This window comes from the organism of the source record quoted next, unplaced genomic scaffold (genome assembly GCF_019419815.1).
Source record: "Pyrus x bretschneideri cultivar Hongxiangsu unplaced genomic scaffold, Pyrus_bretschneideri_v1 Contig9, whole genome shotgun sequence".
NCBI classification, from domain to species: Eukaryota; Viridiplantae; Streptophyta; class Magnoliopsida; order Rosales; family Rosaceae; genus Pyrus; species Pyrus x bretschneideri.
Genome location: NW_025999831.1, coordinates 3,271,795 through 3,287,221, shown reverse-complemented (window position 1 = coordinate 3,287,221; position 15,427 = coordinate 3,271,795). Strand labels below are relative to the sequence as shown.

Sequence of the window (15,427 nt, the reverse complement as noted above, 5' to 3'; positions counted from 1 at the left end):
AATTAATGTATTTTGTTATGCTCCAATCATATTAAGAGATAAAAATTTATTCCAAATTAAAATTCTTATAATTTTAAAAAGTCAACAACAATACAAAACCAATTTATTTAAAATAATAAAAAAAACTTATAGGTAGGGAAGTATTGGTACCTAAATTTTGATACGAATGTATTGGTACATAAGTTTTAATACAAATGTATCGGTACATAAGTTTCGGTATGAATGCATCAGTGTAGAAATTTTGGTATAAATGTCTCGAGACGTAACTATAGTAAAGACCTCTTGTGTAAATCATTGTCTTTTACCTGTTAGGTAGTCAGCTTCAAATTATATTTTCAATTACATTCCTCAAATAGGATAATATATTTAACACTCACCTTTGCTTCAAATCATTGTCTTTTTACCTGTTAAACTTAGTTTTAGTCAGCTTCAAAATAATTTAGTGGTATATTCAGATTTTATTTTATTTTCAAAAAAAATTATGTGGCCTAAATAGCCATTTCATATTAGTGTGCAAGTAATTTAATAATTAATTTTTATGAAAAAAAAAAAACCCCTATTATATAACAAACAAAAAAGCACAAGTTGAAAAATTAAATTAATATTAATGGATCTTAGTCTCCCTAAACTAATTATCTATGGGGCAGTGTGTAGTCTTGTCAGCATCCCAAGATGTCCCGTTGAAACTCAAAGGAAGCCTTAGATTGTATATGACCTCGCCCCTGTGGATGACCCCTCGCCAATGAACATCGTACGGTTTGTATAGCCATAATATTTTAGATTCAGTAAGATCTGTTGACTTTGTATAGTTCTTGTCCTGGAAAGTAATGATCACGTCGATACTGTAAAGATCAGCTGCAGGGGTCGCAAATTCCTCAAACAACATGTCGTGCCCTCGAACCACTACATTCTGAAAAACGGTTGTCTTCTTGGATGTTGACATCGACCGATCCACCAAAGTCACCTGACCAATTCTCTTGTCTTGATAGTATGCGCTGACTTCGACGTCAATCAACGCGTGGAAGATTTTCTTCTTAGGGTTTGTGAGGGTAATGTTGAGGGCGAGGTTGTACGAGAGAGTAAGATTGCTTTCGGTATAACTGAATTGGCTGAGATAAGCACCGTTGATGGTGAAGTCGGGGCATTTGTACCCGGGAGTACTTTTTAAGGTGAACCACAACACGAGCCCAATCATAGCAGCAAAAACCATAATCATAGTGCGGGCGGCACAGATTTTGTTGCACGCTGGCGGAGATCTTTCAGTTGCAGACATGGCTAAGGGCCGGGGAATCTCGCAGTCTGAGGTTGTAGTTGCAGACATGGTGAAGATAGGACAGAGTATAAATTGCAGACACGGCGAAGATCGATATATATGTGAAGTTAAGAGAGAATGAAGAGGGTGTTGTGAAAACTGGACTGAATAATGAGAACGAGGCTGGGCGTTAATATATACAAAACTTACAAAGACAATCCAAATACGTGTAGGAGTAGGACTAGCCAATTCCGTATCTGTCTCGGACTGGGATGGAAGAGTTCATAGAAAAAGTAGTTTATTATTCAGAAAAATAAATTTTAGGGCTTTTGGATTTTAGGGTTTAAATAAGTTTCGGTATGATTGTATCGATACATAAGTTTCGAAGTATCAGTTTAGAAGTTTTGGTATAAATGTCTCGGTATGAACTATAGTAAAGACCTCTTGTGTAAATCATTGTCTTTTACCTGTCAGTTAATCAACTTCAAATTATATTTTCAATTGCATGCTTCAAATAGGATAGGGTAACCCAATAGGATAATATGTTTAACACTCATCTTTGCTTCAAACCATTTTCTTTTACCTGTTAGTTTTAGTCAGCTTCAAAATAATTCAGGGTTGTATTCCGATTTTTTTTTTTTTTTTTCAAAAAAAATTATGTGGCCTCAATAGCCATTTCATATCAGGTCTATAAGTAATTTAATAATAAATTTTTATGAAAAAAACGCTATTATTAACAAACAAAAAACACAAGTTGAAAAATTAAATTAACATTGATGGATCTTAGTCTTCCTAAACTAAGTATCTATGGGGCAGTGTGTAGTCTTGTCAGCATCCCAAGATGTCCCCTTGAAACTCAAAGGAAGCCTTAGATTGTAGATGACCTCATCCCTGGAGGCTGGAGATGACCCCTCGCCGAGGAACATTGTTCTTGTCCTGGAAAGTAATGGTCACGTCGATACTGTACAGATCAGCTGCAGGGGTCACAAATTCCTCAAACAACATGCCGCGCGCTCGAACCACTACATTCTGAAAAACGGTTGTCTTCTTGGATGTCGACATCGACCGATCCACCAAAGTCACCTGACCAATTCTCTTGTCTTGATGGTATGCACTGACTTTGACGTCAATCAACGCGTCGAAAAGTTTCTTCTTAGGGTTTGTGAGGGTGATGTTGAGGGCGAGGTTGTACGAGAGAGTAAGATTGCTTTCGGTATAACTGAATTAACTGAGATAAGCACCGTTGATGGTGAAGTCGGGGCATTTGTACCCCGAAGTAGTTTGTATGATGAACCACAACACGAGCCCAATCATAGCAGCAAAAACCATAATCATAGTGCGGGCGGCACAGATTTTGTTGCACGCTGGCGGAGATCTTTCAGTTGCAGACATGGCTAAGGAGCGGGGATTCTCAGAGTCTGAGGTTGTAGTTGCAGAGTTACAATGGGTGAAAAACGGGGTTAAGTTGTAGACTAATGTATAACTATTCCACGTAGTATAACAAGAGTGAGTCTCTCTCATCGCATTAGTGATAAAACTACTGAGAAAGATAAAAAGAGGATAGAGGGTTATATCCAAGATTTTTCTCCATCAACTAACCTGTGATACCTTCACACGAAAGCATAGAATTGCACAAGGCAGTACTTCCGGTAAATAATAAAAGTTGGTCATAATTAGGCATTCAGAGGAGTTCTAAATTGGATCATAATTAATTAGGATTAACAGCCCCAAAACCAACTCATTAGGTTACAGATTCTGATGTGGGTAAGCTTAAGTTATGACCAGTTTGAGAATGTTTATGGTCAGCTGGACTTTGGTTTGGCCGAAAACGCTTTAAAATAAATAAAATTGAGAATTTACATGACACGTGATCGTTGATCATTTTAGTTTTCTTACAAGAAAAGAGGATGATCATTTTCACACTCTAATTTTCCACACTCACGTACCTCTTGTTTTTGAAGTGATTGAACATAAAAATCATATACCAGTGGATCAGCAACATGACATTCATTTAACCCTTAATTTAAACATTTGAATAATGATTATATAACCCCAAACACTTGTACATAGTTGTTAAAAATAAATAAAAAGAAGTTACTTTTGGTGCATTGGAAAATTGAGACTATATTAAAACAAAGAAAGGGGATGCTGGGCAAACTAATGGACGCGGGATCTTGGTCCAAGAAAAAATAAAAGAACTGGTGGGGAAATTCAAGAGCGATGCTAAAAGCTATTATTTACAACGTGTCATCCGGACCATAGAAGGTAGAGACCTGAATTTATAGACAATTCACTTTAATAGCATGATGCAAAACCTTAAAAGAGGAAAAAAATGTCATATGAAATTGTCAAATACGACACAACGCTTAAGCCGTAAATATTTTTATTTAATAACTTACACAAAAGTAATGCCATGAATACGACATTATATGCAAGTATTACCACATAAACTTCATGAGTGTCACAAATAGTATTGTTTAAGGCATGCCAGTACTCTAGTGATTAAAACCTTAATTAAAGTCGTTATAACAAACCTCTCATTTTTTTGGTGGTAGCAGACCTTGGTTTGTTTAAGCAACGAGGTCAATATTAGAGTGGATGCACAAAGCACGGAAAGAAATTGAGAAATTGCATGGTACTAAAACACTAGGACACGGTACTACTAATTCATGAGTTACAATGGATGAAAAACAGGGTTATGTCGTAGGCTAATATATAACCATTCGACGTGATATAAAAAGAGTGAGTCTATCTCATCGCATTAGTGATCAACAAATGAGAAAGATAAAAAGAATAGGATAATGAAACGGTTATATCCAAGATTTTTTCCATCAAGCACACTAATACGTTTTGTTCCCAAATCGAGTTAGCCGCCTACCGTTGCAGCACCATCTGCTAAAATTTGTTGGCACGTTGATATATAACTAATGGAATGTTTGTGATACCTTCACATAAAAGCAAAGTATTGCACACGGCAGTACTTTCGGAAAAGAATGAAATTTACAGTAGAAATGCATTAAGATTATTATTTTTTGGATTGTTTCAAGTAAAAAGATATTGTTACATTGATTGTTTTATTTACCAGCAGCCCAAATGAGCAAGCACATCTACCCAAATACAGAATTACCTGAAAGCACTTTCATCCGTGTTCCACAGTTGCATTTCAAGGGCAGCAGTTGCCCCATCCAAGATTTTTCGCCTCATCGGCATGATGGATAACTCCGCAGTATTAACAGTTCAGAATTGAGATCTTGCAACAAGGTCGTTCAAATGTGCACAGTCGCCACCCGCCTGTTAGCTTCCTCGGTTGGAGGCTTGAAGCCAACTTCCAGCTCACAATCAAAAGAAAATCAACGTTTAGTTTAAGGCATAATGAACCCGCTCTAGGAGTTGAACAACCTGATTAACAGGTATTGGTACATTTCGTGATTTCAGAGAGGGCTTTGGTGTGCCTTGTGCACCAAAAGGTGTTGATAGTACATCCTCTTGTTGCATATTTGTGAGCTCCAAGAATTGAGAGAGCATGTCACCGTCAAGTATCTTAGGCACTCCCGCCTGCATCAACAAATATTACACAAAAAGCTCACCACCACACTCGCATAGGGACATGCTAACGAAAATATTAAACATGCAGACATCTGATGCACTCCATATTTTAAAATGAAACTATACAGCAGCAATTTTTTTTGTTTCTTTTTTTGCTCTCAAAGGCACATCGGAATTGAAAACTAAACCACCAAATTTATCAAGGTTTTCTTTATCACCGGGGAGGGGAATTCGAAATTGGAACTTGGGACCTCTTCCAACACTGGAAACAGAAATACCACTAGACTAAGGGTTAGCTCATGATTTATCTAGGTTTTTCTTTGAGACAAATTCTAATCAACTTTTAGAATCAGAATCTAATTTTAACTGTCAATGGTGTATATAGCATATTCTAAATAGAACTGTCAACAGTCCATTCTACCAGATGAAATCAAAATTGGATGGCTAACAGTGACCAATTTCATCATCATCTGCGTATATCTCCATAACAAATTTTATGGCAAAAGGGGAAAAACTGAAGGAAAAAAAAAAAGGGATCCAAAAGACAAATAACATGCACATGAAGGCATGCGAACACAGATCTACAATCCTACTCTCCTTACCGGGTTTTCACGACCACGATACTCATTGTGATCATTCCCAAGAATAGGAGCAGTTGACGGATGCACCACCAGTCTATCTTGGACAGCTTCTAAGAGTTCATATTCTTCCCTGGAAAACATAAATAAAGAAATACGCTTTGTTGTTAATAAAATAAATAAATTCAATATTTATTAAGCAGACAGACGGCAATGAAATGCAGTGCAACATAAAAAACGACCATTTCTAGAAGTAGCCATGGAAACTTTGGTGCACCAGTGGCTGTGGGAACTGATAAAGACAAGCTTTCTTCTTAATCTTCATTAGCCCCACAAAAAAAGCCTGGCCCGACAGCCTACTGAGCTATTGCCAGGCCAGCCAATGAGCTAGCTCGGCAATGGGTCTTCAATAGGCCCTGCCCGTGGGTTGTGGGCCAAGCCTAAAAACAAATTGCATATTGTATATTGGTTGATTGTGACAAAATACTTGCACTTTAGGGTATAGACGACTGGTACCTTGTTACAAAAAATGAGTGGATTTGTCATTGAACCATCTAGCTCAATAAAACTAACTCCCTTTTATCAACATGCTTTTGTCAGATTTACTTTGTTTTTGTTAATGGTAATACAAGTCATAAAACACAGGTTAAATGACCTGAAAATTGTGAGTGCTGGCTATAACATCTAAAGACTTTAAATTCATATCTAAGATATCAGACACCTTCTGTTTGTTGCAGAGCTCAAAGCATGGCAACTTTGATGAAAAAGAAGGTTAGCAAATGGGAGTTTAAGGCTATTTGTTTACCTGGATATTGGAACGAAGGTTATTATGCTTCCAAGCAGCGTACTCACAATGATAGCATTTCGAGAGAAGTCAATATTTCCATCACTGCCCTTCAATAGATCATCAGCTGGAAGTTTATATGAAAATGACCCCTAGAAAGAAAATTATTAATGTGAACACAAGGTAAGCATCGTGACATCCACAACAAAATAATGGCTACTTTCAACCAGAATTTTAGCAAGGGCAATGGATATAGTGATACCATCAATCATTTTTATAGAATGGTGCTATCCACACCCATTTTTACCCTCCACACACCCCTTGTTAATTTATGTCCTCTAATCTTCTTCAATTCATTCGATCAAACAGCCAAAAATTGAAAAGGTGTGTGGGAAGTAAAGAGGGGTATGTGGACTGGATAGCACCACCCCTTTTATATATTCTCAAAAAAAAAGATATTTTTTTTAGGTTTCCTTCATCATCAGCAACAGAAACTCTTAAATGTCAAGCAACCCTGACAATTGTCAAAAATGGGAGATTCTGTTCAAGACCAGGATCAAAAGAGCCAGCCAAATCCAAGGTGCGCCAGGTGTTCACCTCCGCCACAATTTTGACAAAAAGAGCTTTTACAATTTAAATTTAAAGTCAGGCTTGAAGATCCAATTTGAAAAAATACCCAATAATATTTTCTTCAGAACCCCAAAAACAAACAAAATAATAGCCCATTAATCTGTACTCTTTCCTATCCAAATAAAGGGGAAAATACAAACATAATCTAATTGAGATAGACACCGTACAACATTATCTTTACACTTTTTCCAAACATCAAACTATAAAACGTGTCAAAAAAGTAACGGTTCACATTTTTTTTCCAAGTACATGTTTACTTACAATTTGGTGAAAAATGAGATATTTATGAAAAGAAACAACTAGAAATTGGTGCCCATATGCAACATTAGAGTGTAAAAGATGTACCTTCCTGATGCTCATAGCTATCTCCCCCATATAATAAGCACAGCTCACTGTTAAATTACATTCTGGACTTGCACTATCTGGTTCACAGATTAGAAAGAAGGAAAAGTTAAATGGTATCACTTTCATCTGCACCAAATGTGCATGAACAGAATCTCTAGATAAAATGAAGGAAACCAAACAATATGAAAGTATTAACAAGTTTCACTACAACCATTCTTTTTCTGTTAAGAATCCACGACAACATTATCAATTAAATTATCACCTACATTGACTTTCCCATAAGTGACAGCACAAATTCTCTTGAGAGTGTCAGAAGATCCATCACGACATGAAAAAAGTGTTATGCTCATTACCATTTAATTCAGGCTGCCTGAAATATAACATACCAATTGTAAAACTACAACGTTCAATTTCCCACAAAACCAATTCTACAATACCATCCAGCCAATTGTGGTGAAGCATCTCTCTTATGATCCAAATAAGAGAAACATTTCCAACAAGCAAGTACCACGTTACCAACACATTGTACTTTGAATTCCAAACAGACATGAAATTGTTTCTTCATATTTAGAGCAGATACATAGATAGTCCAATGTTTCTCTATAAACCATTTTTGACTTGCACTTCTGCTTTTGATGCAACCCTCAACTGGATTTTATAAGACATAAAAGCTGGAACAACTAATATATATGCCATTAATTTGTATTTTTACAGAAGTTATCTGTTACCTTCAGAGTAATCTGCAGATGAAAGGACAGCAATGCTTCCCTTCCGATCTGAAACAACAGCAGTATTGACATCCATAAGAATGCAATCAGCAACTAATCTCTGACATGGATCAAAGTACAGTTGCTGCAGCTTTTTGGAATCCTGCCACACAAGACAATATCAAGACAAATAATATAAATAATGGGTATGTTCCTGCTACTTCAAAAATATAAATCGCATGTCACTTCTAATGCAAGTCGAATGTGAAATGAGAGAGAGAGAGAGAGAACAAATGACTGACAGAAACCCATAATGCTTACCTCATGATAAGCATAGAAAAGGACACCATCACGACAATCACCAACAGCAATTGTAGTGAAATGTGTAGTCAATGATGTAATCATAAAACGTGTCCTTGCCACATTAAACTTTCTCACTCTTTGTGGATTGTCATTAGGGAAACCACATACATAAAACTGAGAAAAGAAGAGCAAAACCTCTGTCAACAATTGTCATGCACTAAACCAGATTTACCTTTTAAAACATGCTTATAGAACAATATACATGTAAAAGAAAGAACAGAAGAATATAGATAATTTAACACTTACAGCATTGCCAGCAGAAGCCAAGAAGTAACGATCAAGATAAGAGCAGATTGCAAGTACCATTCCAGACCATGTGGATGAATAAGCGACTCGAAACTGCCATGCTTCAGTTTCTTCAAGTTTAATTCCATCACAGCTAGTGTCATCTGGACTACTGCAGAGACTACTGCTAGAAAGCTGTTCTGTGGCATATCCAACAATTTCATGAAACGGAGATGCTCGTTGAGAAGATGACCCTGCCTTTGAGCAGAATGTCATTGAGCCACTGTCTGAATTTTGCACGTGTTCAAGACAAAGAACAATAAGACGGCCCTTGGTACTGCCAATAAGAATCCAGTTAGATTGGCAGGTCTATGAAACTGAAGAAATTGAGAGTGACCATCAACGCCCTGAAGGTAATTAACATTTAAGTCTTGAAAACTTCCATTTAAGCTGAACCTTTTAAACTTAGGCTGTGTGAACTTTAGTCAGAGAGAAGTAGAAAGCGAGTGACACAGAGAAGAAATAAATACAAAGACACATGTTTTACCTCTCAGCCTCACCACTGGGCATTATGGCTGGACCAGAAGATAAGCTCGTCCCAACCACAAGAACTTGTTCGTTTCCAACCCTCACTAACTCCATTGATTTTCCTGTTTCACCGGCTTCAAGTTTGAAGGATGACAGCACAGACCCACTTAGAGGATCAATGCAACATACATCTGATGAGCATGTATCATCAATCAAATCAGTCCTCATCACAAGCAATAGCCTGCTTTCACTATGATAAAGGACCTCTCTTGGAGTGCCTCCAAGATGAAACTTCTGCACATTAAGCCTCTTGCTGTGCACCATCTCTACCTAGAATCATCATATAACATGGACTTGAATCAATACATCCGACTTCAAGATAATTTAGTGAAAAAAAATTATCTTTTAGTTAGAAAATCTTAGGAAAAACAATATCATTCCTAACACAAGCCCCCAAGACTTGGGAGCTTTTATGCTTTACACACAAGCACTCATATAAGCTAGTACATAACATACATGTAATCCAAACATACTAAGACTTGCAATTCGTTAATTTGGTCCATTGAAGGTCTCAAATTCTCACAAATGTGGCGAAGGCAGAACTCAATGTCATGTCCTTCAACGATGCCAAATGACCTCACAAGCAAAGCCACCTAGCATCTAAAACAAACACTAATATGAACTTTACTAGGAAAGTGTTAGTTTATTTACTCCACCTTATCACTTTTGGATAAATCATGCAATCAATAAATTAGAAGCAAATCAACCTCGCAGATCTGGCCAGTTGCAGTCATCAGTCTTGTTTCAAATATTTTGATTTCCATTCAGAGTTTCAATGTTTGATGACACTTAGTTTACCAGGCAAAGATATAAAGCATAGGTGAGCGTACAATTATATATTAGGGAACTAAAGAGACGTTTCTATAGGATTATGATTTATGCAACAAACCTCAGTCCAATTTTAATCATATAATTCCCATAATCCTATGTACCCAAAGCCACCCAGTAATACTAAAAAAATTCCATTTTTTTCTGTTTTCTCTTCAAAATCCATCTCATGCCATTACCAATAATCAACACTAGAAGAAGTACCGGTAAATGAACCAAAATATTTACAATTCCCAAATTAATGTACTCTTCTCTTTAGATATGAAACCAAGAAAATCTAGAAATCTGTGAAAATTAAATCTTAATTCCTTAGATGAAACAACTTCAGTTAATATGATAATATTTTCTGAGAAGAGTTAATATGATAATATGTCAATGGCATAATTACAAGATGACAAAAGTATAACTACAAACAAACAAATTTTTTTTATAAGACTAGATTCAACAAAATGAAAGCTATAGACCAACAAGAGCACAAGACAATATGGATAGAACTCTCACCAAATGTAGACAGTTCTCTGCAACAAATAAAATTCCCTTAGGGCATTCGACATAACATACAGGAGTGACATGTGTTGATGATTGAAATGAGATAGAAGTGTACGAGATACTGTGCCTTGCAGTATGTAACAACCAAGGCCTATCACTGAGAACAACTATATCACCATCTAGCGAGTCACTCAAAGGAACCAAGAAAACAGGAGTGATGCCAATGCGACGAGTGGCAATCAATTGCAGCTCAACAGGATAATAGTCCTTTGTCTTCTCATATAACTTATCATATATTTGTCGGCCAACAAGACTGTGACTGGTTAAAACAGACAGAGGCATTGCAGAGGCAGCAGGCCATTCGAAACGAAGTAGCATTCCATTCCTCAATCCCGCAAGGACATACAATCTGTCAACTAATACAAGCCTTACATCTTGAGGAATGCAGCCACTGATAGCTGTTCCTAAAGTATTTGTTAATGAGATCATCCCAGAAGCAAGAATTGTCACGCCTTCATTAGGCACATAAGACAAAACTTCCACTGAGGGCTTGTGTGTGCCAATAACAAAGGTATTACTTACATCGACTCCAAATGGGAGAGTATTATTGGTTTGCCCAAAACATTTATGAGGAATAGAAACACATGATAATTCATTTTGCAAGCTCAAATGTTGCATCTCATAAATTTCATACTGATGTGACGAAAGCACTCTGACCCCAAGAATGAATAAAAAGCATGGATTAGATGAAGAAACAACAATGAGATTATGGCCAACAGCCCCCAAACTGATACTCATATTTTCTGGGAACCAAGATGTGAAAACAGGAGAAGGAAGTGGAATACCTTCAGAATGGGCAGCCTTGGTGGGCAAACAGACCCTAACTGCATTTTTGTGAATCTGAACCAGCAACCCATCATTTACAATACCACAAGCCAAAGTACTAACATCAGGCTGAAAACCAACAGAATCCGTCACATCAGTAAAGCTTAAACCAACTGACAATACCCTGGTCTCCTCTACAAATGACAGCACAAGAAAGGAATGATAAGAATCAATTACTTTCATTCGTAATGTCCAAGTACCAGTAATTCCTTGATAAATAGGCGCAGTCCTTAATAGCTTTTCCACACTGATACCACTTCTAATAATCCTTAATGATCCCTCAGGTGCCACTCCACAACAGGCAAACATTTGATCATGTTTTTCATCATGGTAATCCACAACTGACATATCCAACACTGGGGCAATATTTTGAATAGGGCTTGTGTAAAGAAGCGTTCCATTTTCCATTTTCAAGACCATTCCATCCCCCATGTCTAGTAGTGCAGCAAGAAACCCGCCTTCAGCCCACAGAAGTGCCTTGGATGGTGAACCTTGGTAAAGACATTCAGATTCTTGAACCTTGGGGCCATCAGGACCAAAGATAATTTCGATCATGAAATATTCTCCTGTATCTGCACAAACGATCATTCTAGGATTTTTTACATTCCCCAGTTCCCAAGACCATGAACACACATGTTTGTAAGTCACATTCACATTGTATTTATCACCGTCTATGCACATTGGATCTAAATCGCTCAGTTCTAGTAAAGCACAAGCAGCTACATTGAATAAACCTCCTTCATCATCAACCTGAAGTACTCTAGACAGATCACATCCTCTAGATGACTCTTGAACAAAATTTGCCTCATCAACCACATTGGATAAGAAATTTGGGCTTGTTCTACAGACACAGAAGGGGTTGTGTGCATCTCTAAGATCCATTAGGAGAGCATCACCCTCCCTAAACATAAAAGCAAATCCAGGGGAATGAGGAACTTCAACAATACTATGTGCTAACGGTCCATCTTCTACGTATGTAGAAATAACATATATATCCTGATCCCTAATATTCCATCCCAGTAACAGCAATTCATTAAGGACTGCATCTCTCCTGCAATTCCAATTGTATATAGGTTCATCAGAAAATAGAACAGAAAAATGACTTCTATCCTCAAACCATGTAAGCATTGAAATCACAATTTTTTGGAATCTCCAAGTACGCATGATAATCATACCTATTTAGAATAATGGCAAGTACAGGACTATGCCCCTTACTTGATTGCCTAGGATCCTTTGAAATAAAGCTCATGCTCCATATAGTACCCTGAATACTGTTTTTCTGGACTCTGGCAGCACTCCCATCTTGTTCATTTTCTGGGGGAAATAGTATTTTCTGAAATTGATCCACAACAGAACACCTCAATAACTTTGCATGAATATATTGGTATCCCAAAATTAAATAAAGCAGCTTCATATGTTTTTTTTTTTCATTATAAACAAACAATTCATACATAATTTTCTCTAGCACACACATTAGCGTAAAACATATCACAGGAAGAGGGGAAAGCAGCTCAACCTTATCAATAATGTCACTGCCTCCAGACAACGAAACAGAGAACATAGCCAAACGGTTTTCATAAGCACTAGCAGCAATGAAACAGCCACTGCAAAAAATAAAAAGATTAATCAAGAGTTTAGGACTGCAGAAAAAACAATTAGAATACCAACAGCTTATTTTCACATATTCTTCAATTCTTTCTTATTTCATTCTCTCCCACTCCCCAACTACCACAAGAAAAACTAACTTTAATTGTTTTATTCAACAATATTTTAAAATTACACTTTTCTACCACATAAGAACATGCAAGAGAAATTAAACTAAAAAGTCTAAAATTAATATTCTCAAGCAATATCCAAAATTTTCCAGGAAAACAACGAGACATTTACTAAACAAACAAAGATACCTATTTATTGTCACAACTATTTCAGGCTGCACATCCATGAATTAAAGAATGTACACTGACGTAAAAGAAGACATAGCACCACAAAGGCAACAAAAATGAAGAAGTTCACAAGAGAAAGACAAAGAAATGGAAACCATAACAAGTCAACTTATCAAAATTCACTGAAAAGTAAGAATTATTCCTAAGCTTTCTCATTCTCCAATAACATGCAATTACAAAGCTACTTCAAATAATGACCAGGGGCAAAGATACACCTCAAAAAGAAATTTCATTACGGAAATTGAAAGGAGATGAGAAGGAATACGGAACACATACTATGCCGGAATGCATATTCTTTTTCAAAATTTCAAATTACAATGGAAAATTACCTTGAATCGATTGCTAGCATTCTTCCAAGCTGATTCCTTGAATTTCCAGGATTAGAAAGTTGAACTTGTGTCACAGGAAAAAACCTAGGTAAACATTTCCAAGTTAGATAAGAGTACCCGCAGAAGAAGGGTCGATTATTAGTGTTGACAATTTGGAAGATAAAATTTTGGAGCATGTATTGTTAGGTTCAATTTCTATACTTCGTGGAATCTAGCATTTACTATCAAAACCTTTTGCCTGTCTCTGGAGAGGCTTCCTAATTTTATTGCACAGCTCATAAAGTAGCAACCAAAACCGAAAAGTTGAACACAGCTAAAACGTAACTTTACCTGTGCATTTCATTGCAAAACGAGAGAAACGAGAGCTTCCCAGAATCAGAAATAACAACCAAAAGGTCTTTACCCACCATCTACAACAAGAAGAACTTATTTCACTGAATACAAATTTAGATAATTATCGAAAACAACAAGAAAGAAGAAACGATTCTTGAAAGCGAACGAAATACCTGCGGGTTTTGTGTGCAGAATTTGTCATTCCAGGGTAGAATGGAAATGTCTTTAATTGTACCAAACACAGGCTGCTCACATATAGATTGTACAATCCCATCTTCCCCAATTATTACCAACTCTATTGAAGTCTCCTGAAATTTACCCAACTCCGATTAAGCTTTTCGGAACAGCATATTATCTTTGTCCTAATTCCCAACAAAATTACAATCAAACACGAATAGATTGATCATTTGATCCCAAAACTACCCTACTGCTAAAAAAAGCTGCAGAAATGAGAGAGAAAGAGAGAAATGACCTTGCCGAAGACGACGTCGTAAGAGTTGGGGAAGCGGATGTGACCGTAGAGGACCTGAAGAACGACGCTTCCGCGGAGGACGCACTTGGCGAGGTAGTAAGAGCTGGTGGAGGAGGAGGCCGACGACGACGATCGGGACTTGGCGGAGGAACACTCTTCCTCTGAGACAGCCATTGATGACGATGGCTATGAGGAATTTTCAAAAGCTAGGGTTTCTGTTTGTTTCCCGAGAAAACTTAACCCTCTCTGGTTTTCCGACAACTTGGACGTCAGGAGTATGTCATGGTATGCAAACGCCACAGGCGCCCCCGGATAGGGAGAGAGTTTATGATTACTTAATTAATAATTCAACTAATCCCTATCTAATTTTTTTTTTTTTTTTTCACACTATTTTATAATTCATACGTTTGTTAGACGTAAATATATAGTTTGATACTTAGTTCTCCTTTGGTATTATTTTTTGTTTTTTTGGCAAAAAATTGCTTCACTTCAAAATACAACAACAAAAGGTGTTTGATAAAAATAAATGTTTTGGTTATTCTAAAAACAATTAGCTCCAAACAGCAGTTTTAATAAAACGCAGAGTTGAGCTTTTAATGAATATTTTCAAGTCATATAATACTCTCATTAGTTTTTTAAAATAACATTATTTACCCTTCTACATACATTTTATTCTTTTTTGGACAACAAAGTAACTGCCACTACTTACCACTACAAACACTAACCTTATAGCACCACCATTGTTGCCGCCACCACCACAATGATCACCTCTGCCACCACCACCACAATGGTCACCTCCGCTGCCGCCATCACCACCACAATGGCCACCTTTGCCACCGCCACCACCACCACAACAATGATAACTGCCACCACTATTAAAATTGCCACCACCGCCATTGCCTTTATTGTCATTGTCTCCACTGTCAACGTCAACATAACCAAAACTGACACGACAACTACAACCACAACCACCACCACCATCGTTGTCGCCACCTCCACCACCATTGTTACCTACCCTAACTACCACACCCCCTATTAGCACCACAAGCATACCTTCACCATTACAGCTACCATCATCATCACCATCCCCCACCACCACCACTGTTGTCGTCTCCACCACCCTATACCAT

The 15,427-nt window shown here is 37.2% G+C and overlaps 2 protein-coding genes across 3 annotated transcripts; both read right to left on the bottom strand.

Moving 5' to 3' along the window:
* Window positions 1-628: 628 nt before the first annotated feature.
* LOC108865650 (NDR1/HIN1-like protein 3) lies at window positions 629-1,321 on the bottom strand. The gene has a single exon (XM_018642865.2). The coding sequence runs from the start codon at window positions 1,319-1,321 to the stop codon at window positions 629-631; it is 693 nt and encodes a 230-aa protein (XP_018498381.2).
* Window positions 1,322-4,251: 2,930 nt separating this feature from the next.
* LOC103928534 (splicing factor 3B subunit 3) lies at window positions 4,252-14,513 on the bottom strand. 2 transcript variants are annotated; one of them, XM_009337587.3, is made up of 15 exons: window positions 14,298-14,513; window positions 13,999-14,133; window positions 13,823-13,902; window positions 13,493-13,576; window positions 12,737-12,824; window positions 12,396-12,553; window positions 10,348-12,271; window positions 8,978-9,288; window positions 8,452-8,767; window positions 8,164-8,319; window positions 7,864-8,005; window positions 7,136-7,212; window positions 6,182-6,312; window positions 5,401-5,509; window positions 4,252-4,807 (listed from the first exon to the last, which is right to left on the bottom strand). In XM_009337587.3, the coding sequence occupies exons 1-15, from the start codon at window positions 14,469-14,471 to the stop codon at window positions 4,610-4,612; spliced, it is 4,083 nt and encodes a 1,360-aa protein (XP_009335862.2). In that variant the 5' UTR covers window positions 14,472-14,513; the 3' UTR covers window positions 4,252-4,609. The 2 variants fall into 2 exon arrangements, with proteins under 2 accessions (XP_009335862.2, XP_048432328.1); XM_048576371.1 differs by having other exon boundaries at window positions 13,999-14,187; window positions 14,298-14,425.
* Window positions 14,514-15,427: the final 914 nt, after the last annotated feature.